The sequence below is a fragment of the Jatropha curcas genome, chromosome 1 (assembly GCF_041381405.1).
Source record: "Jatropha curcas cultivar XTBG-Jc1 chromosome 1, XTBG_Jcur_1.0, whole genome shotgun sequence".
Lineage (NCBI taxonomy): Eukaryota > Viridiplantae > Streptophyta > Magnoliopsida > Malpighiales > Euphorbiaceae > Jatropha > Jatropha curcas.
Window position 1 is genome coordinate 3,653,216 of NC_143151.1, and position 22,182 is coordinate 3,675,397.

Genomic DNA, 22,182 nt, shown 5'->3' on the forward strand with positions numbered 1-22,182 from the left:
AAATTTAAAAAATTATTTTTTAAATACTAATTTCAATAACTAAATCCTTTTTTTTTTTTTTTTTGACATAAATAACTAAATCCTAATCAACAGTTGTTAACAAATAATATACGTAAATATTTTTTTAATAATAACTCTAGCAATAATATTACTAGTAAATAAACTTTTAAAAACCCTCAAATTCTATTTTTAATTTCATTTTTAAATTTATTTAATAACTGTATAAATACAATAATTGTTGATATTTTTCTGAAAAAAGTATATATATCCTTTTTCCAGTTTTGTCGTTCGTGTCTTTTTCCAGTTTGAGAATAGAGGTAATATCAAATTTTTTGGCAAGTACAGTGAAGCAAACATTATTAAGTTAGAGAAGTTTGCAAATAAATCCAAAATTCATGAGCTATTATCAATTACCCTTTAGACCCGCAGAAAGTCATGCAGCCAATCTCTTCACGAACACTTGTCTTTTATATAGTATAATTTAAGTGAGCTCTTCTAAAATTCAAATAGCTAAATCCAACCGGTTCAATTGATCAGTCAGTTAATCGGTTCAATTGGTCTGAATTGACCGTAAACATAAAGTTGATGAATTTTTTCTCCACACTAATCCAGTAAACTTCAAGTTAAGATTGTCTTACTTTCTAATTTACATGTACTCTTACTTTTTTTTAGTTTATTAAATAAATTCGTTCAAAGTGTAGTTTCTAATAAGTAAATTTTGCGAGAATTAGGTCACTTCAAAACAAATAAGGTATAATATTTGATTTTATAACATAATAAAATATATAAATAACCAAAAAAAGGAGAGTTAGATAGAGCTAATTTAGAATCAGTTGTAAAAATAAAATATTGATTTTAAAAACAAAAATTGATAAGAAAAATCAACTAATTTTCATTTTGGTTTAGATTCCGGTTCGGTTTGAATCAGTAACCAAATCTAGATATACAAGTATGGTTCGTTTCAGATTTCAAAGCGCACTGTTTATACATTACTCATTAAGTATCACCACCTGCATCTAACAAACCCCCACTGTCATTATTGCTCTCTCTCTCTCTCTCTCTCTCTCTCTCTGCAAACAAAAAACCCATAACTACCCATAAAGAAAACGAAGAAAGAAAAGAAAAGAAAGTGAAAACCCAGTTGAAACTACGCAAAGAAGATGAGAAGTAGCAATCACTTGATAGGATTACTAAACTTCATAACTTTCTTATTATCAATAGCAATTTTAGGAGGAGGAATATGGCTAAGCAGCAGAGCCAACAACACAGACTGCTTAAAGTTCTTGCAGTGGCCATTAATAATCATTGGTGTTTCTATCATGGTCGTCTCTTTAGCCGGGTTCGCCGGCGCGTGTTATAGAAACACTTTCTTGATGTGGTTATATCTCTTTGTTATGTTCTTCATCATCGCCGCGCTTATAGGGTTTATTATCTTTGCTTATGCAGTCACCGATAAAGGGTCTGGCCGGCCGGTTATGAACAGAGCTTATTTGGATTACTATTTGCAGGATTATTCCGGTTGGTTAGAAGAGCGCGTGGCGAGTGATAGTTATTGGGGTAAGATTAGCTCGTGTATTAGAGATTCTAAGGTTTGTGCTAAGATGGGAGTTACTGTTAATGGTGTGCCTGAAACTGCTGATATGTTTTATCAAAGGAAGCTTAGTCCTATTCAGGTATCTTAATTCATTCATATTATTATTTTCTTTCTTGCTTTTTATTTTATTTTATATACATATATATAGATTTGTTTTTGTTTTTGTTCTTGAAAAATATAGTTTTATGTTTTATATTTAATATCTTTCTACCTTGATTAATAGATTGAAAAATTCCCTTTCTATTTTAAAATTATTTATGGACAAAGCTGAAGAAAGGATAGGTCTGAATATTGTTGATCTTCTAGGAATTTTTTTGTGCTTTCTAATGCAGTATGTTGCTTGAAAAATATTGAATTTATGTCAAGGATTAATCAGAATATTAATTATTTGGATTTTTCTTTTGAATTAAATATTTAAATGGAAATCATAATTATTCATATTTTTATTACAAGTGATTCAAATTCGAGTCCGAGTCCGAGTCAGTTCTTCTCTGTTAAGAAAAAAGTTATTAAATTTTGTTTTAAATTTTCATTATTGTTTTTTACTCTCTCCTTATTTGGTAATATAAAATATAATATAACGAGAAGCCAAGCTACATGATAAATTTGAGGGTTATGGCCATTCAAATTATAAAAATTTAATTTTAATTATGCTTTTAAAAATATTGCTCTTGTTTTTTTATTCTAATATTTAAAGTTTAATTTCCACCGTAAATATAATATTACGTAAAATGACACAAATCATCACTAGGTGCCATGTGAGAAGCCAGGATGGCCACCCTGGCCATGCGGTTTCTTAGGCTTGAAAATTGGCACTTTCTTTTATAATTTACCATAACCCACCGTTGCATAGAAATGAGATTAACTTTATTATATAATAATTATAAGGATTTTTTTTCTTTTTTTTTCTGTAGGGGGTACAATTTATGGGATTATTTTTTTTTAAAAAATAATAATAACATATTTTTTAATTTTTAACCATATAAATAAATATCTGTCAATCTCAACCAAAAATAATAATGAATAAATAAATAAAATAAAATAAAAGCATATGAATAATTGTGTTACTAGCTAGGATTCCTTCGTTTGGTATTATTCAAAATTCTTAATTAATTTCTTTTTTTCTTTCATCAATCACTATTTGATTTGTTCATTAGTGGTCCAAACTGGTCGGTGGCTGCATTTGCTAGGTGCTAAACCCAAGATTTTATTCATATGATAATAATAAACGGTCTCAGGGAACAGGTTTTGATATGGGAAGAAGAGCTTTTTATGCAAATTAATTTATTTAATTTAAGATTAGGAAAATCATTACTGATATGCACTTGTCACTGTCTTCTTTCTACCTGCAATGTCCAAATTGTTGAGAATGTTCTGTTTATGAATGTGGAAGTGGTTGGTTTGCTTTTCTTGCTCTATCCTTTAGGATCTCCTTTCAAGTAGAATACAGAATAGAATATACATTCAATCCCTATTATCTTTTGTCTGGTTGCATGTGTACATTTCTTTAATGAGAGAAAGACTTGGAATCCTACCTTTTATAAAAGTTTCCATTAGTTTCTTCACTTTTCTCGGATACCAAACACAATATATAGCTGCAGATTTTGTTTGTACCCATTGCTATCTTCCATGCTCATAAACTAGTATCATTGAATAAATCATAATGAATTATTACGTAATAGACTGAGTTTACTTATAAATTTACTCTATCTCTCCACATTTATCTATTGTTTTCAATAGTTATTTTGTCCAGAATTTTTGGTTTTGAGAAGATTAGGGAGTATTAATTAATTTTTTTTTTCAATTTTACCATTAGCTTTATTAAATACAATAACTATTTTTTAAAATTTTCCAAAATCTACCTCATTTTCTCCCTCTTTCTCTTTATTATTTTTAATGATAGATTGAAATTAAAAAAATCAAATTAAAAAGTAATATATTATAATTTATATGATTTAATTGTTTTATTAATAATCATAGAAAGCTTTTAAACGAGATATAAAATAAGAGGAGGGAGTATAAATTGCACGTTCATTAGATTAAATGAAGTCAATAATTTTATGTATTTGATTGAAATTTTGGTAAAATCCATTTTTATAGAACAAAAGTTGGTTTGTAGTCTTTGCGTTGATTATGGTAGAGATTAGAGCTTTGCCTATAAATTCAAATAGACAGCATTCAAATGCCAAGGTGTGGTGTGGCCTAACTGCTAAAGTGATTGGTGTGGATGGGGAGATAGACAGGGGATAGGACTTCACTTGCTCAAAATGATCAAATTATTAGGACCCACATAAAATAATCATCATCATCATCATCAAATCAAAATGCCACTAACCATAGATTTTGCTTCCAAACAAAGAAACTAGGATATTAAACTTCCAATTTCTATAAATCACTCTTTACATGTATGGTAATATCAATGCCCACATGTATGATCTCAATAATTTTTCAACTGTTTTCAAATTGGGGTTTAGCTGTTTTAAAGTTTTCACATTCTTCTTATTCGCTGGACGAAAGATGAGTCAGAATAATATTATAAGTTACCCCATAGATATAGTTTTTCTATCTGAATAACATTCACTAAATTGGCGAAATCTGAGAATCTGAAACTTATGATTTCTCTTATCTTTAAAGAATATGAGAGAACCAACTAGATCACATCTGATCGGTAAAGCTTTTTTGTTTTGTGCAGTCCGGTTGTTGCAAGCCGCCTACAGATTGTGGATACACCTATGTGAATGAAACTGTATGGACATCAGCAGGAGGAGTTGCTCTTTATAATTCAGACTGCAACTTGTGGAACAATGATCAAGAGCAACTCTGCTATTCTTGCAACTCTTGCAAAGCTGGAGTGCTAGGCAGCCTGAAGAAGAGTTGGAGAAAAGTGTCAGTTATAAACATAATTATATTAATCATTCTAGTGATTGTGTATGTGATTGGTTGTGCAGCCTTCAGGAACAATCGCCGGATCGATAACGATGAAGCTTATGGTGAAGCAAGAATGACCAAAGCACAACCCAGTAGGATCCAACTCTAGATGAAGCGAAGAATGAATGCTTAGTTTGTATGGTTTTGGTATATTTCTGTTTAGGACTGGTATATGTTTGACAGATGCACTTAAATTTTGGTTTCTTATCTTTGAAAGATTGGTTTGGATGTATATTATGTTGTTTCCAGGTAATGTGTTTCTTCTACCAGTCTGTCTTAAAAAAAAAAAAAGAAAAAAAATTTATATTGTAATTAGAAAGTTACCAATGACAGTCCTTTTCTTCTTCTACATATATTTTTGTCTGTAAATTGGCTTGACATCACTAGTGAATCAATGAAACAATTATTTTTATCAAATAACTGCTTTTGACTAACTATTAAAGATTAAAGGTAACCTTTTATAAAAAGGTTAACGCATATAATTTGTAGCTTTTAGCATTTTATGAAAAATTACTCAAAAAGCTAAATGTTACTAAAATAACTAGCAGTGAACAGTCCCGATGTATGCTTAACCAGACATTGATTTTATATAATATGCAGATGCCAACAAGAGGGGGCTACAAGTTACAATAAAAAAGAAGATGCTCACAGGTGTTTTTTTTTTTTTTTTTCCATTGAGAATAGAAAACTTATTGCTACAAATCATGTCTAGGAAGGAGAAAAGATGTTCCCATACCAAATGACATGCAACATTGCATATAATAAAATAAGTACCTTCATTAAACTTGATGATTAATTAGCTCTCCCTAGGATTCTCCTGCAGCTTATTTAAGATTGGTATGCCTACAGTTGCATGCTTCCCATCCCACATGCATCTTTTGAAATAATACATTTTCGGATTAGCAACGAAAGAAGAGAAAAAGAGAGCAGAATCATATTTAATTTCCTATGATCTATGAGAACATGACATTATTCATATACATGTGCAAATGCAGAGGCGGATGAAAGAAGAGATTATTATCCCAGAAAGACAGTAACAGAAACCCAGATTCATGCCCTTAAAATTTAGGTATTATTGTTAACTGTAAGTTTAGAATTTGATTATAAAAAGTTTAACCATGTAAAATTCTAACATAAATATCCACTAGCATAAAAACACAGAACTATAATAAACACATAAGAAACGTTTCCTAATTCCTATGTTGAGACTGAAATAATTTACTCTTTCAAAAGAAACATTATTCTACTTGCAAATGCTTCAAATAAATTTCAAAATATGGTGCATTTGAGAAATTACTGTCATAAGAAATAAATGGCAATACACAACTTTTATTTCTTAATACTTCCTATCATATAAACAAAGGTTTCAAAATTTTTTAAGTCCTCCATAAACGGATAAACCCTAACAGCTTGAAAGAGATTCCTTCGTCCCACGTATATGTTAAGCGCATTACACATGAAAGACGTTGACTCATTTCAGTTACAACTATGACAAAAAAAAAAAAAAAAAAAAAAAACGATTTTTTGCCTTTTCATACAACAACCAAATGTCCAATGATTAAATTGGCACAAAAAACATAAGACAGCTAATAGCTATAACAAGGCTAAAGCTTTTAAAATATCATCAGACAACAAAATTACAAAAGCTTACAAAATGTATGCGAAGTAAAACATAAATATTTTAGACTACATCTTACTTGGCTCCATTTTCAGTGATAGTCTGATTCTCACGACTTTGTTCTGGACTCCATCTTGTAACTGTGTGCTCTTCAACTAAGTATCTCTCTAAACACGAAGGGGAGATAGCACCATGACCGTTTTTATTGACGCTAAGAACTAACAATGTTTTTGCAACACTTCCACAAAGTCGAACTGTGCAATGAAAATCAGACCACACTCTCAGTCTCCCATTCGCATCACCATCTTCTTCTGACAAAATAAGTACAGCGTATTCAGAATGAACCAAAGATGGATGGTGACGGTATGCAACAAAGTCTACACCATATTGTGATCCCGGCCTCACAACCCAATTTTTCATTCGAAGATGAGAATAGGCCTTGTAAAAATCAGGGAATGTTGCCTTTTTCGATTTCATGCACTGCCATAACTCGATAACATCTTTTTGACAATTATCTTCACCAACAATCTTGAGGCATTTTAAAGAATGACACAAATAAAACGCTTCCTCTAAACCCAATTGAAACCATTGCTGATCCTTGTCAGCTACAATAATGGGTCGGCCAAAACATGCTCGAGTAAGTAGTTCAGTCTGCTCTGCTTCCACTGCGAGAAGCACGCTGCATCCTGAGAGTAACCCATGAGAAGCCATTTGGATGAGAGAAGAACAAAGCTCTGAAACTATCTTTGACATGGGATCTGCAAGAGCTTTGGCTTCTGAGCCCTTTCCTTTCCATCTAGGTCCCATTTAGTTATCCTTCAAACGAACAAAGCGACTGCAAGAGTCAAGTACATGTTATGTTAAGTAACTTCATTTTTTTATTTAGAAAAAATGAATTTGATGTATAAAACTGAAAGCTGGAAGTAAAATGCAAAATTTTCATTCATATTAATTGAATTCTGGAAGTAAAATGCATACCTTTCATTCATATTAAACATGAAGACATGAAATCTCAAATGAATTTCATAAGCTCCATTCATCCAAACACGACCAACTAGATTAATCCTCTAAGATCAATCTTGACATATGTTATTCCATTTTTCTTTCAGATTTCATGCTTTTTTTCAAGCACCAAGCAAGCGGGAAATTAATTATCTAGTCCCTGATGTTTGACAAAATTATTTGAGTAGTCCATTCGTTTGGACAAATACTCATACCGTCACTGACGTTGGCATCCTTCGTTCTTAGTAGTCTATCCGTCTAATTTTTTCCGATAAGTCATAAGGAAACCACGAAAATACCCTGGGTAATATAAAAGCCACAGATCTTGTCTTCTCCACCACCTTCGCCTGCACCGCCTCCACCCTCGCCGCCTCCACCATCATCATCCGCAACCGCGTCATCTTCTGTGCTTCGAATTGAGAATTTTAGAAATGACATTCTCATTCAGATTTTATTCTCATTCAGATTCAATACAGATTATATCCAAACTAGAATCAGCATTAAGCTTTCACCTGAAACGCCTTAGAAATGACCTCATCGTGAAGGGCAACATGGTTTCTGCAATTACAGCAACTGTATAATCTTGGCCCAACAAACTCTGCCATTGATGATAATTAACAACACTCACCCACAAACCAGTTCAACCAAATTAAGATCCTTTAAAGGAAGACATCCAAATGCCACAAAAACACTATTAATCGGCTGCATTTTCGCAGACCCGGACAGAGGGCTCTCGAAGCATCATGTGCCGGACAAGAATACTTGCGATTAGGGAAAATAACAATAAAGTCAAACTCCCCAGAAAAAACTAAATTGAACAAGGAAATCAAAAGTGAATTGGAAACAAACAGAATCGTATATAATTGCAAAGCCAATCAATTTTAAACGGCTAAAAATAAAGTTATGGCACCGTTAATGTCCTCTAAACACTTGATTAAACCACACTACACAAAGCAACTGAAATTACCATGGCAGAGAAGATCGAACCCTAGAATCAAAAACCATCCGGAGAAAACCAGAGAAAACCCTAGCTTTACGGCTGTATAATATAAGTGTGATGTAAATTAAAGGAGGTTTGAGAAATGAATTTAGATTATCCCAATTAAAGCAGGGAGATACGCGATTAAAATATCTGAATACCTCAAAAATAGAAATAAATTGATTGAGAAATAAATCAAAATGGAAAAAACAGTAATTGCAGAGGTGGAAAAAACTTTACCTTCTTAAATTGAATACACTGAAATCAAATGAAACCCTAGCAAACAATACAGCTAGAACAAAGGGAACTTCACTTTTCTGCGTGTTTCTCTCTGTACATATATACATCTAGAACTTTCTCTCACTCTAAAAATTCTGTATTTCAGTGAGCGAATTTTAAGCTTTCTCTCCTTAAAACCTTCGTTTTCTTCTTTTCTCTCACTTCACAAAACCCTCGCTTTGTTCTCTGTGAAGCCCTTTTTTTGGAACCACAGAGATAAAGCAACGTTTCTTCTTCGTTTCTCTCACTAATATAAAGAATTGATGAGAAAATAAAGCAAATGCATTAATCTCCAAATCACAGACTCATGGATGCTCTGTTCAACTCTTAAAAAAACCATAACATTTAAGTCTCTAATGATAGCTGCACATACAGACTAGAGAGAGGTGGGCAGTGAACAGGTAAGGCAATTTTTGTCATTTTGAAAAATTTCTATCAGCTTTTTTTTTTTTTTTTTTTTTTGTGATTTAACTGAAAATACCCTTCAATTTGGAATGAATCACTGGTTAGGTCGACGGATCCAAACGTCAGAAACGTGCTGAGTATTTATCTTCAACGAAAAAATTACTCAGATAATTTCATCATACCTTAAAAGACTAAATAATTAATTTCCCCCGAGTTAACACACAACACAGAATTCAACACACACCACAGAGTATTAGCTGGACAATTCTTAGTATATTTGTGTCAATCGACCAGTCCACATTAAGTGTTCTCAGCTTATCCTTAGAAAATTTTCAGTTTTAGTTTGTACCCTTGTACTTTTGTTAAGTTTGAAGTCGATTTGCAATTTTTTTCAACGAAAAGCGCATTCTACTATAAAAGTGTGTCAAGATCTCAAGCCCATTTTCAAATTCCTGTCTTGAAAGCTTAAGCTCTGAAGCTAACAAAAGACAAACCAAATGTATAGAACATTTTGCAAACAACGCAACTCAATTTCTTCCTTTCCATGGACTCACCCATAAACCAGAAAGTAGTAGAGAGTTAGAGCGTGACTCACTTTGTAATTGGATGCAACTGTCATCGCCAAATAAACGATCACCTCAATTCTCTTGCTTTCTCATGCCGCTCCTTATGTTCAACGAGTAATCAGATTACGTGGGCGTTTCGTCGAACAGGTTGTTTACGTCGTCCCTAAAATATAAGTCTATAACATCTCAAGGGAACACATCGATTATCAGGAGGAAGCAAAGGTGAAAAAAAAATCAGAGACAGCGGAGTAAATCAGAGATATCAATTGTTTCGATAACTTCCTAAACCTGAAGTTCTCAAATTTGCTATTTCCCAGACTTTCAATCCCCAATATTTCAGATTGAATCAAGGATGGGGATAAGTTTTAGCGGTATGAACATGTATAAGCACCGCTTTCTTAGAATGATCAACAAAAGGTTCGCGAATCGCGGGGAATGGAAAATGGCAGCTCCGTTTCACCCTTTCTAAACTTCGTTTTGTTCTGTTCTCTTTCAACTAACTTTTCAAGTCTTGGCTGCATTTGACGACATGCCATTTTCAATCTCTTAAACTGTTGAAAAAATAGTTCTTTTTTCACTCGCTTGGGCCAGGTGATGTTCAAATAAAACTTTTCATATATAATTTTGAATTTTTAACCTCACGTCTAGAGTTGTGCCAAGGGTGATATTCAAACTTTCCATATATAAGTTTTGAACTTTTAACCTCACATTTAAAATTAAATGGGCGAAAGATAGCAGCTCTGATTTCATCCTCTCTAAACTTAGTTTTGTTCTGTTCTACAGCTCTGATTGATATGCCATTTTCAATTTCTTGAATTGTTGTTGGAAAAATAGTTCTTTTTTCGTTTGCGCCAAAGGTGATATTCAAATAAAACTTTCCAACATACAAGTTTCAAACTTTTAACCTTACAGCTAAAATTAGTTGGGTGAAAGATGGATATTCAAATAAAACCTCTCAACATATAAGTTTTGAAATTTTAACCTTACAGATAAAGTTAGTAGAAATACAATTCACTTTTGCTAATTCAATAGCAACAACCAAATAAATAATTTTTATTGAGCAAGTATAAATGCTTCTTATTTCCATTACAACAACATTATATAGATTCAAGTTCCTGAACTTATTGACTCCTTACAGACATTAGAAAACAACAAGGCAGGTGTTATTATGTTGCAGAGCTGTGGAAATGATATGATTCCACACACCAACTCGCAACAACAAAGAAATCAAAAATAGCTTCACAAAATCTAAACATCTCTACTGTAGTTTTGTTGTATAGCATTTAGAACTGCTAATAGTCTTAATTAAAAATCAAAACGCATAAGCAGTTTTACAGAATTGTACTTCAATCCCTCATAGTTATAGAGTGGAACAGCTCGAATCCCTCTTCTTAATTCGGAAACAGGAAGGCATGTTTGTCCTCCAAAGTCATCCCTTTCAGACATGTCATACTCGTTAACTTCAACACGAAGCAGAGCTAGTTCTGGAACAGTTAATAGAAACTTGAATTCCTCATTCCAAACAGGTGTCCAATTATTGTTCTTTGTCTTTGTATCCTTCATTATAGTATCTGCAGGTACTCCAGCAATCCCCACCTGCAGAGAGAAATCAAACCACATACCATTTGATTAATCATTAATTTTGACGACCCAAACTAAAGATGATGATTAAAATGGGACAAACACCATGTAAGAAGCTTCAATTACCACAGAGGGAAATGAGGATGACACCATAGATCATATATAAGACCAAGAATTGAATCATTCATGTCAAAACAAGTGAAGCAAATTACATGCAGTAGTTTGAAAGAAAATAAGGGAGAGAAAAGAAGATATCGACTTACTTACCCTAACATAAAAATCTGGCAAGGAAAACACATCAAAAGGAACATCGTGGAAATCCTTGTCCCATCCTTCCCCCAAATATACTTTGACCTACTTAGCAAGCAGAAAAATACAATTATTCATAGAGACAAAAGCAGCACAAACAAATTAACAATACAAGGACGATCAATAACTGGAAACAAATGCTCTGGCTTTAAATCACTCACCTTCAAAATTATCTTCACAGGTAACTCAATTCTAGGGTCACGTGGACTAGGCTCCAACAGGAAATCTGGTTTCTTTACATAACCACACCCACCATTGGCTTTGAACATTCCGTGCATCAACCAGAGTGATTTCCCATGTCCCTGCCAATTATAAATCTGTTATCTATATTTTGGCGGAGACACACATCCACACAATTAAGAATGAAGGATGATATATAGAAACCAATAACATGTTTAACGCATTTGCCAACCAGTTTCATAAAAGCAACTATACTCAACAAACCCTTCATTATATTCTGAACCACTCAATGGCTGCAAAAATGCCTAGTCTAATACTCTAGTGTGTAAATATGGCCTAAATGTTGGGCATTAGACTAATAAGACCACCACATAATTACACCTTCAGCTTCGTAAACTAGATAAGGATTTATAGATGCAAACCTGCATGTTGAAAGCAACCATTTGAGCTCCATGCATCCAGCCAATTAATGGGTTGTAGTTGGATGAGTCAATTCGAATCCCCTTCGGGTACACCCTAAGAATATTCCGCTGCGTAAACCTACATTGTAAGAAACCATCAGACTTTGCAAAACTTGGTTGGTTCAGTTTTTATGCAATTGCAGATGATTATGAAATGCATGTAAGATAGTTGTAAAGGTACATAAGCTGACCAACACAAATGGATAAAGTAAGATGAGGATTGGATAAAGTCCCACAACAGTAGAGAAATTATTGAAAATGGTTGTACAAGTCGATCAAATTAATTCCGCTCCTGCTTGATAAACACCTCTTCAACACAAATGGCCACTGTTATTGTGCCAGAAATTCCTGCTACCAGTCTGTCTCCCCCCTATATTTCTTTCTCTCTCTCTCTCTCTCTCTCTCTCAGGCATATCAAGAGTGTTTTGCGAAACAAAAGAAAAAAAAATGCACAGCTAAACAATTGGAAATGCATTACTTTTTGAGCAAAGTTCACATAACACATTAGCACCTTATAATTTCCTTTGCATGAGTTTCTGCAGCCTTTTCAAGTTGTGGCTCACTTAAGCTAAGTCGTCTCACCTTCTCAGGATCCACTTTGAGACATTCGTCTAATCCACCTGTAGGCTTCCCAGCATGGATAGCAATTAAATGTACATACTGTGGTTCGAGACTTCGTGATTTGATATCTGCTTCCTGCACATCTTCCTCATCATCACTGTCTTCGTCCAACTCATTCTGCCAAAAAGAAGGTAAGTAAAGAATCAAAATAGAGAGAGAAAAAAAGGCAAATTTTAAAGGACATCTCCATGCACCTTGCCATCAGCTTTAAAGTCAGGTGTTTCTTTCTCATTTTCCTTAAGATCTTTGGTCTTGAGGTATTCCTTTGGGGGTTTGGTTGATACGATAATCCGTTTCTTCAAGAATTCTGGGGAGGGAAATTCCTTTAAGCATTCTGAGCCAGGAGAAAACAGTACATCTCCAAATGTTTGAGTGACCATCTAGAAATGATTCATCAAATAATAAATCGTTACAAAATGAGAACTTCAAATATCCATGACAAATAACAATGACTCACCCCGGCCACTTTAGCCTGAAGATCCGGAGTAAGATGGTCTTCTAAAGTTATAACAACTGGATAATCAGATGCAGTAAAGGCATGCTCTTTAATAGATCTCAAACATTTGATAAGTGCCACTGGAGTAGTCAGTGTTCTACAAGAAGGAAAACGGACAAGTAGTTAAAGATAATAAATGCGTTGGTTCAATACAATTGTGAAATTTGTAGAAGTTTCTCAGAAGTCAATGAAAACAGTCAAATCACCTGACCTTTAATAACAATAGTATTGAGCGCAATAATTTCATACATAAAATACATGGATTCTTCTTCTATTGTGAATTTGTGATATTGTTTAAATTTGTCATTGAGAGACGAAGAGTGGAACATCAAAATAAAATAAAAAAAAAATCTTTAGTGAATGCTTATTTTGATATGAATTATGAAAACAAGACCAAACATGCAACTTTAAACAAAGCAAGATTACCGTCTAAACATTGTTTGAATTACTTTTATCTAGGCTTTTATTTCCCTTTTGCATGGCAATTACATATCATCATTTTCAGAATGACATACCTCCCATGAAGCACGTCCACATCATCATTAGTGGAATTAGGCCATATGTCCAATTCAATCACTTTCACACCTCTCTGCAAGGCATCTATGATGGGAGCATCACTACAGTCGCTACTGAGTTGATTTCCAGTTAGATATGAATTATGCCCAGTAAATATGAAATAATGCGACAGAGGAGCCGTCATATCATGGTGCACCTAAAATACAAGATATAATTGCCTAAATAAATTTAAGAAAAGGAAAAATACAAATTCTGAAAGTTAAGTAAACATGCATTTTAACACAGAGCTAAATAAGATAGAAAAAAATTGTTAAAGTTACAGCTACAGCTATTGATGCAAGTGTTGTTGACAATTTTTGGAGGTATTTTGTTAAAGTCATTTAGATTTTGTTGTATTTTGTTGAAATCAAGAGGTACGTGAACTACCTTGCTTTTAGGTAGGTTTGGTGAACAACCTTCCTTGACTTATGGAAGGTTGGTGAACAAACTTTAGACTAGCTCTACTATAAATGTTTTCATTATGCTGTAATGAAATTAATAAGAAATTAATTGTTTCTTCACACTCACAAAATCTGCAGCTTTTTCTTTTTCTGCAGAATTTCCTTCTCTTCCTTAATTTTCTGCTCTTCTAAACCAACAAGTGGTATCAGAGCAACCTTGATCTCAAAGGGCTGTGTGTGTTTGAGTGAAAGTCATAGAGAAAGCCACCAAATAAACCAGAATTTGTGAAGTTTTTCTGTTTATTTGCTTTTCCTCAAATGGCTTCCAGCAGCATGTCTCTTTCACCACTTCATTTTAATGGGGAAAACTATCATGTTTGGGCTGTGAAGATGAGAGCTTATTTCAAGGGGCTTACATTATGGCAGTATGTGGAGGAAAACAGAGTACCTCCACCTCTTAATCAAAATCCAACCCTTCAGCAGATTAGACAACATGAAGAAGAGGTTGCTAAGGCTCCAAAAGCTCTGTCCTATATCCATGTAGCTGTTGCAGATCCTATCTTCACCAAGATTATGACATGTGAGACAGCACATGAAGCTTGGGAGAAGTTAAAAATTGAGTATCATGGATCTGAAAAAACTAGACAGATGCAGATATTCAATTTAAGAAAAGAATTTGAAATGTTGAAAATGAAGGAAAATGAAAAGGTGAAAGATTATGTTGATAGAGTTATGAAAATTGTAAACCAAATTCGATTGTTGGGAGAAGAGTTAGAAGAGAAGAGAATTGTGGAGAAAGTTATGGTGACTCTCCCTGAAAAATTTGAAGCCAAGATTTCTTCTCTTGAAGAAACTTGGGACATGTCACAAATATCCTTGAATGTGCTTTCAAATGCTCTACAAGCTGTAGAACAAAGAAAAGCCTATAGGGAAGAAGAAACCATTGGAGAGAAGGCTCTTGTTGTGACTCATAAAACAAAAATGCAAGAAGGAGGTTCAAGAGGCCAGCAAACTGACAGAAAACCAAAAATGAAGAAGAATTTCAGAAAAAATTGGAGGAAGGACAGATTTCCACCTTGTCCACATTGCAAAAAAACAAACCACACTGAGAACTACTGCTGGTTCAGACCTGGAGCTCAATGTAAGGTGTGTAAGCAATTTGGTCACACCGAGAAAGTTTGTTCTACAAACCAGAATCAGCAAACACAAGCCCATCATCATGCACAAGTCACCGAAAATTCTGAAAAGTATGAAGAACAACTATTTGCAGTAAATGAAATTGAAAAATGTGGTGTCTCAATTGAAGCTAAAGAAGCATGGCTTGTTGATAGTGGCTGCACTAACCACATGACACCAAACTTGGTGAATTTCGATAGCTTGGATACAACCTATTCTTCAAAAGTCAGACTTGGAGATGGTAGGCTTGTTGATGTCAAAGGCAAAGGAGATGTGATTGTACAAACTCCTTCAGGTACAAAGCTTGTTTCCGATGTTCTTTACGTACCGGAACTAAATCAAAGCTTGTTTTCGGTTGGTCAATTGCTGGATAAGAATTACAGTTTGCTATTTAAAGATAAAACTTGTGAAATAATTGATCCTTCTGGCTCAAAGTTATTTGCTGTCAAAATGAAACGGAGAAGCTTTCCTCTAAATTTAAGAGACTTCAAAGAAGAATCTTGCTTGAGTCATAAAGAAGAATCTGATTTGTGGCATAAGAGACTTGGTCACACCAATCTCAATTCATTAAAATTGCTACAATCCAAGAAGTTAGTTGCTGATTTGCCATCTATAGTTGAAGAAGACAGCAATATATGTGAAATATGTCAGTTAGGCAAACTCAGCCAAACACCATTTCCATCTGATCAAGCATGGAGAGCTTCTATGAAACTTGAATTAATACACACTGATGTGTGTGGCCCTATGAGTGTCTCATCTTACAATAGCAGCAAGTATTTTCTATTGTTTATTGATGACTACACCAGATTCTGCTGGGTATATTTCTTCCAATTCAAATCTGAAGTTTTCAAAATGTTCTTGAAGTTTAAATCAATGGTAGAGAATCAAGCTGGCTCCCCAATCAAGATTTTAAGATCTGATAATGGGGCTGAATTTACATCCAATCAATTCAAGCAATATTTGCAAGAAGCTGGCATTCACCATCAATTAACAGTAGCTTACACACCTCAACAAAATGGTGTAAGTGAAAGAAAGAATCGATCTGTGATGAATATGGCGAGATGTCTCTTGTTTGAGAAAAATCTACCCAAAGTTCTTTGGGCTGAAGCTGTAAACACTGCTGTATATCTTCAAAATCGGCTTCCAACCAAAGCTATTGATGGAAAAACTCCTTTCGAAAGCTGGTTTGGAGTTACACCATCGGTTGGTCATCTCAAAATCTTTGGAAGCATATGTTATTCATTTATTCCAAATGCAAAAAGAGGGAAATTGGATCAACGAGCTGAAAAAGGAATTTTAGTAGGCTACAGCAGTGAATCCAAAGCCTACAAAATTTTGAATCCTGTTACTAAACAGGTGTATGTCAGCAGGAGTGTCAAATTCGATGAGAAAGGTGAATGGGATTGGAGTAAAATGGAACCAGAAAATTCTAAATCAATTCTTGATTTTCAGCAAGAGCAAGAACTTCCAGTTGACAATGAAGAAGAATCAAATGAAGATGATTATGCAATTAGAGGAACTAGATCCCTAGAGGAAATTTACAGCAGATGTAATGTTGTCTCACTTGAACCAACTCAGGTGGATGAAGCCTTAAAATTGCCTGAGTAGAGAGCTGCCATGGAGGAGGAGTTGAAGATGATTATGAAGAACGAAACATGGATTTTAGTTCCTAGACCATTGAATAAGCATGTAATTGGAACTAAATGGGTATTCAAATTGAAATTAAATTCTGATGGCTCCATCAATAAGCACAAAGCAAGATATGTTGTTAAAGGCTACGCTCAACAGCAAGGGGTTGATTTTACAGAAACCTTTGCACCAGTTGCAAGATTTGACACTATCAGATTGATTTTGGCACTAGCAGCAAGTGAAGGTTGGCAAGTCTTTCAATTGGATGTGAAATCAGCTTTCTTAAATGGTTCTTTGAAGGAAGAAGTGTATATTGAGCAGCCTGAAGGTTTTAATGATTGAAGCAATAGAGTGTGTTTGTTGAAGAAAGCACTCTATGGTTTAAAACAGGCCCCAAGGGCCTGGTATGCCAAGATTGATCATTACTTGCTGAATTTGGGTTTTAAACGAAGCTTGAATGAGGCAACACTTTACGTAACTCAACAAGGAAGTGATGTGCTTATCGTTTCTGTGTATGTTGACGATCTACTTGTCACAGGTAACAATTTACAATTAATTCAAGAATTCAGATTGAAGATGCAGCAGGTTTTTGAGATGAATGATCTTGGCTTAATGTGCTATTTCCTTGGGATTGAAATTGCTCAAGATGAGCAAGGGATTTTTATTTCACAAAAGAAATTTGCTTGGGAGCTGCTTAAAAGGTTTGAACTTAGCAAATGCAAACTAGTGAGTACACCTACAGCCCATGGAATAAAATTGCAAAAGGATGATGGTTCTCACTCTATAGATGCTTCAACTTATAGGAGCATGGTTGGTTCTTTGCTGTATTTATCTGTAACAAGACCAGATATCATGTTTGCAACAAATTTACTGTCGAGATTCATGAATTCTCCAACTGAAAACCATCTTACAGCAGCCAAACGAGTTCTGAGATATGTGCGAGGAACTGCTGAATTTGGTTTGTTTTATAGAAGATTAAATGGTGTGAAGTTGTTGGGGTTCTCAGACAGTGATTGGGTTAGTTCATTGGACGATATGAAGAGCACTACTGGTTTTTGTTTTTCACTTGGTTCTGCTGTCATTTGCTGGGGAACAAGAAAGCAAGCTTCAGTTGCTCAATCAACTGCAGAAGCAGAGTATGTTGCAGCATCTGCTGCTGTAAACCAAGCTATATGGTTGAGAAAGGTATTAGTTGATCTGAATTTTCAGCAAGAAAATCCAACTAAAATACTTTGTGACAACAAATCAGCTGTTGCTATGGTTAAAAATCCAATCTTCCATGGAAAAACCAAGCATATCAAAATCAAGTATCATGCAATTCGTGAAGCTGAAAAGGAAAATGAAATTCAGATTATTCATTGCAATTCTGAAGACCAAACAGCAGATATTTTCACCAAGGCATTGCAAAAACCAAGATTTGAATTTCTTAGGAATAGACTTGGTGTTTGTCTCAACTCTTGCATCAAGGAGGAGTGTTAAAGTTACAGCCACAGCTATTGATGCAAGTGTTGTTGACAATTTTTGGAGGTATTTTGTTAAAGTCATTTAGATTTTGTTGTATTTTGTTGAAATCAAGAGGTAGGTGAACTACCTTGCTTTTAGGTAGGTTTGGTGAACAACCTTCCTTGACTTATGGAAGGTTGGTGAACAAACTTTAGACTAGCTCTACTATAAATGTTTACATTATGCTGTAATGGAATTAATAAGAAATTAATTGTTTCTTCACACTCACAAAATCTGCAGCTTTTTCTTTTTCTGCAGAATTTCCTTCTCTTCCTTAATTTTCTGCTCTTCTAAACCAACAAAAATAACCATGATAAAAAGAAAAGGAAAAGCAATAATTAATTAACTTCATTTTCGCATTCCCATTTACTTCTTATTAACAACTATACTAACTAAAACTCACCCCCATCACCGTTCAAAAGTACAGCACATAACTAGTTGAAAATGATAGATAAATCTATATTTATAGAGAAATATTAAACAGAGTCAAGTACATGAGCAAATATTAGAACACGTTGAAGCATAATACAGGATTTTACTCATCCAATAGCTATTCAGTAAAAGAGCAGTAAATTCCAAAATTCAACAGTCAGTAATGCCCGTTCTGACTTTTATTTTTTTTCTGGAAACAAAACAGTGAGTGGCAACCTTAATTTTAAATTTAAATTATTTTTTAAGTGCTTTACACCTTCATACTCCAAAATCTTGAGTCCATGACCTTCTTTCCTCATATTGAGAAGTTCCAATTTGCTACTTGAAAAAATAAGAGGAAACCACATAAAAAGAAGGCCCACCAACTAACATCTTCAATAATCCAAACAAGGCGGAAAATGCAAAAAACTTGAACAGGAAATCCATTTTGCTATTCACCAAAAACAACAAGAAAAAATAATTACAAAGTCCATTTCATTAAACACCCAAAATTTTATTCATCAAGAATTATTTTCGAAAAAAGACGCAAAAAACAAAATTCAACAGTTTTAGGGGACAAATGATCAAGTTTGATTACCCCCCTCGTTGAGTTTTTTCTGGAAACTAAGAAAATGTCAAAATCTTGATTTTAAATTCTTCTTTTAAGTAAGCCGAATACTCCAAATCTTGAGTTATCGACCTTCTTTCCTAATGTAGGAGAGTACCCACCAGCTCTGCAATTATCTACTTAAAACAATATCAGGGTGAAACCAAACAACAAACCACAACTGACAGATAATAATCCAAACAAAACTATAAAAATGCAAAAACCAACCAATTCCCATTTAGCTGCTTATCAAAAACAAACAAAAAAGACTGGTACAAACCCATTTGACTCGACGCCCAAAATTTAGCCATCAAATGAAAGAAGAAAGGAGAATTAAAATTACCCCGCGTTTAGGATCGAGAGCAAGGTTGTTATCGCCAAAGAGGTACTTAAAAAAACCCTCCAAGCTGAGACCTTTTGCGACATCGTGAAATTGATCAATAATGGCCCTCGATTCCTCTATAGTAGACTTATCTTCCTTTTGGATCTCAACAAGGAACAAGCGGAGATGATCAGCGGTCATGATTCCATCCTCCGAATACTTTCCAAACAAAGCCTTGATCTCCTTCGGCGCCGACGCCACCGCCATTTTGAACCTCCGGTGGAAGCAGAAGAACACACTCTATAGATACTGTGCCTTATCCAAATTGAAAAATCATCCAATCCAACTATATATATATATATAAACTAGTGGTCGTTAACGGTCTTTGAAGCTATTAAAGAAGAATGGTTGTTATCGGTTAACATCAACGCTGCTGATCTGTTGAAAAGGACGAATAAACAAAAGAAAAATCGACACTTTTATGATTGAATCCGAAACCGTTTATGAAAATGATTTTAAATTTTTAATCAATAAAAAAAATAAAATGAGAATTGAAAATGAATGATTAAATGAATTTTGGAAAGATTGTTGCTTCTTAAACCAAAATTTCGCTGGTAATTAATGCAATTTCACTGACGAAGAAACCTTTATTCTGTTGGCCGGAAAAGTTTCCCTGATGAGCGGAAAGGTTTCTTTTGTTGCTGCATGTGTTTTTCTGTTTTTATTTATTTATTATTATTATTTTTTTTAACGACATTTGACTCATGATCAGACCCACTCTTTGCCACATATACATCTGACGTGTAGCCTATTGTTCCAATTCAGTTTGACTCATGATCAGACCCACTAGGCGAAATGATATTGCCATAAACTCACGAAATTGAAAACACTTATAACTGACAGAAACGGAACTCACTTGAAAACTATATAGCTTTTTAACAATATCGCATCGATATATGTAATACGTGGATGCTATACACAATTAATTTTTTTAGTTATGATATTACAGTTTGTGTCTAATACTTGAATATATATTGAAACATATAATTTGACTAAAAAAAATTATAATATAAATAGTTTTTTATTTCATATTTGATAACTTTATTGAGATTAAATAAGAGATTGAATAACATTCATTGGAGATCCTTAATATACGAACTTGTAAAACTTAAGAAAATTACTCTAATTTTCAAGTTAGTAAATAGTTAGAAATAGGGAAAAAATAAGATCGAGTTAAAATATGAAATGTAAAACGTATAACTGCTATGAACTTTTTTTTTTTTTTTTTTTGCATGGGCTGAATCTTGCCTTAATTTGCAATTAATGAAATTACAATTGAATGAGCCAGAGACACATAAGAAACTATCATATATCTTTTGCTTTAGCTTCGTTTGTCTCTCTAATAACTGGTTATGGTCCTTAGAAATGGATCTAGTTATGGAATGATGGAATAATGGATTTGAACATGAAGGAGAGGGATGGAAGATAAATTTCTTTTTGCCGCCTATGATTGTAATAGCACAAGCTCATTTGAGAGAACTTGTAAATATCTTGAGTTTAGAAGTACTCAAAATCTTTTGGAATTTTCTGATATATCTTTTATTAGCTTTTTGTACTTTAAATATGGATGGAGAAATAATTATGTCCTACAAACAAGGAATCATAAATATTATGAAGGATAACCCTCTAACAGCATAAGGAAAAAATCATGACCGAGACAATGTCTGAAATCCACTAGAACATGACATCATCTTGTAAGAAAATGCCAGCTTGATCTTGTTGACCTGGTTGTACCTTCTTCTTTCTACCATGCATGAACCCCTCGAAAGTCTGGAAATTGGCCTTTCAGGTAAATAGATTCCCATGAAGCATCAGCTGGAGATGAATGTTGCCGATGGACTCAGATTTCTTGTTGTCCAGCACGAAAACGACTATCGATAATTGCCACGGGGTGTTAAACTATAGAATCTGATGGACATGTGGATAACTCAGCAAGACTAGAATCAAATGCTGCCACGATAGCTCAATCTTCTGGTAGTGAGACAGTGAATTATGTGGTTGCTGATGCTTATAAAATTGACGAGTTTCCATTTTGGTTTCATCAGTTTTGGACTACAAGCTCTCAGTTTTGTCTTGCTTTGCTACCTATGGTTTTATTTTACTGCTGCTTTTGCAGCTGTAACTGCATTTTTCTTAACTGTTCTTTCATGTTATTCATTGATCAAGTTGCAGCTTCAGTATCAAAGAAAGGCCATGGAAGCACAAGATCACAGGCTGAAGGCTATTACAAAGGCACTTGCAAGTGTGAAGGCCTCGAAGTCGTATGCTTGGGAGACACATTTGAGAATGGTATAGAAATGGTCATGTCCGGTTATAGTACCAGCTATTACTTTCTGGAAGTTAGTTCTTTGGAACTTCACTTTGTGATAATAGTTCATTCACATTTCTGGTCAGTTTGCACATTGTTCATGAACTAATTAGGTTAAGCCCTGATGTTGTGGGAACCTTCATTGAGACAAAAGTTTAGACGATATAGTGAAGTTTCTTGAAGCACCAAAT

At 34.1% G+C, this 22,182-nt stretch overlaps 3 protein-coding genes across 17 annotated transcripts; 1 reads left to right on the forward strand and 2 right to left on the reverse strand.

Moving 5' to 3' along the window:
* Positions 1-1,019: 1,019 nt before the first annotated feature.
* LOC105628150 (tetraspanin-3) lies at positions 1,020-4,775 on the forward strand. Its single transcript, XM_012209500.4, has 2 exons — positions 1,020-1,673; positions 4,287-4,775. The coding sequence occupies exons 1-2, from the start codon at positions 1,161-1,163 to the stop codon at positions 4,629-4,631; spliced, it is 858 nt and encodes a 285-aa protein (XP_012064890.1). The 5' UTR covers positions 1,020-1,160; the 3' UTR covers positions 4,632-4,775.
* Positions 3,958-9,930, reverse strand: LOC149498840 (tRNA-splicing endonuclease subunit Sen2-1-like). 15 transcript variants are annotated; one of them, XM_089721006.1, is made up of 5 exons: positions 9,401-9,930; positions 7,655-7,700; positions 7,119-7,546; positions 6,220-6,975; positions 3,958-5,397 (listed from the first exon to the last, which is right to left on the reverse strand). In XM_089721006.1, the coding sequence occupies exons 4-5, from the start codon at positions 6,945-6,947 to the stop codon at positions 5,319-5,321; spliced, it is 807 nt and encodes a 268-aa protein (XP_089577132.1). In that variant the 5' UTR covers positions 6,948-6,975; positions 7,119-7,546; positions 7,655-7,700; positions 9,401-9,930; the 3' UTR covers positions 3,958-5,318. The 15 variants fall into 15 exon arrangements, with proteins under 15 accessions (XP_089577132.1, XP_089577123.1, XP_089577136.1 ...); XM_089720997.1 differs by having other exon boundaries at positions 7,655-7,740; XM_089721010.1 differs by having other exon boundaries at positions 7,119-7,551; positions 7,655-7,740.
* Positions 9,931-10,400: 470 nt separating this feature from the next.
* Positions 10,401-20,268, reverse strand: LOC105628146 (phosphoinositide phospholipase C 2). Its single transcript, XM_089719014.1, has 9 exons — positions 19,645-20,268; positions 13,535-13,731; positions 12,981-13,116; positions 12,718-12,903; positions 12,414-12,640; positions 11,864-11,981; positions 11,423-11,563; positions 11,220-11,306; positions 10,401-10,967 (listed from the first exon to the last, which is right to left on the reverse strand). The coding sequence occupies exons 1-9, from the start codon at positions 19,888-19,890 to the stop codon at positions 10,677-10,679; spliced, it is 1,629 nt and encodes a 542-aa protein (XP_089575140.1). The 5' UTR covers positions 19,891-20,268; the 3' UTR covers positions 10,401-10,676.
* Positions 20,269-22,182: the final 1,914 nt, after the last annotated feature.

Excerpts from the sequence above, each read along its gene's own strand:
- LOC105628150 (XM_012209500.4), top strand. The coding sequence starts at position 1,161 with ATGAGAAGTAGCAATCACTTGATAGGATTACTAAACTTCATAACTTTC. Across the intron at positions 1,674-4,286 it reads GGAAGCTTAGTCCTATTCAG|TCCGGTTGTTGCAAGCCGCC; the intron begins GTATCTTAATTC and ends TGTTTTGTGCAG.
- LOC149498840 (XM_089721006.1), bottom strand. The coding sequence starts at position 6,947 with ATGGGACCTAGATGGAAAGGAAAGGGCTCAGAAGCCAAAGCTCTTGCA. Across the intron at positions 5,398-6,219 it reads ATCACTGAAAATGGAGCCAA|ATGCATGTGGGATGGGAAGC; the intron begins GTAAGATGTAGT and ends TTATTTCAAAAG.
- LOC105628146 (XM_089719014.1), bottom strand. The coding sequence starts at position 19,890 with ATGGCGGTGGCGTCGGCGCCGAAGGAGATCAAGGCTTTGTTTGGAAAG. Across the intron at positions 13,732-19,644 it reads CTCTCGATCCTAAACGCGGG|GTGCACCATGATATGACGGC; the intron begins GTAATTTTAATT and ends CTTGTATTTTAG. Across the intron at positions 10,968-11,219 it reads TGCCAGATTTTTATGTTAGG|GTGGGGATTGCTGGAGTACC; the intron begins GTAAGTAAGTCG and ends TTCTCTCTGCAG.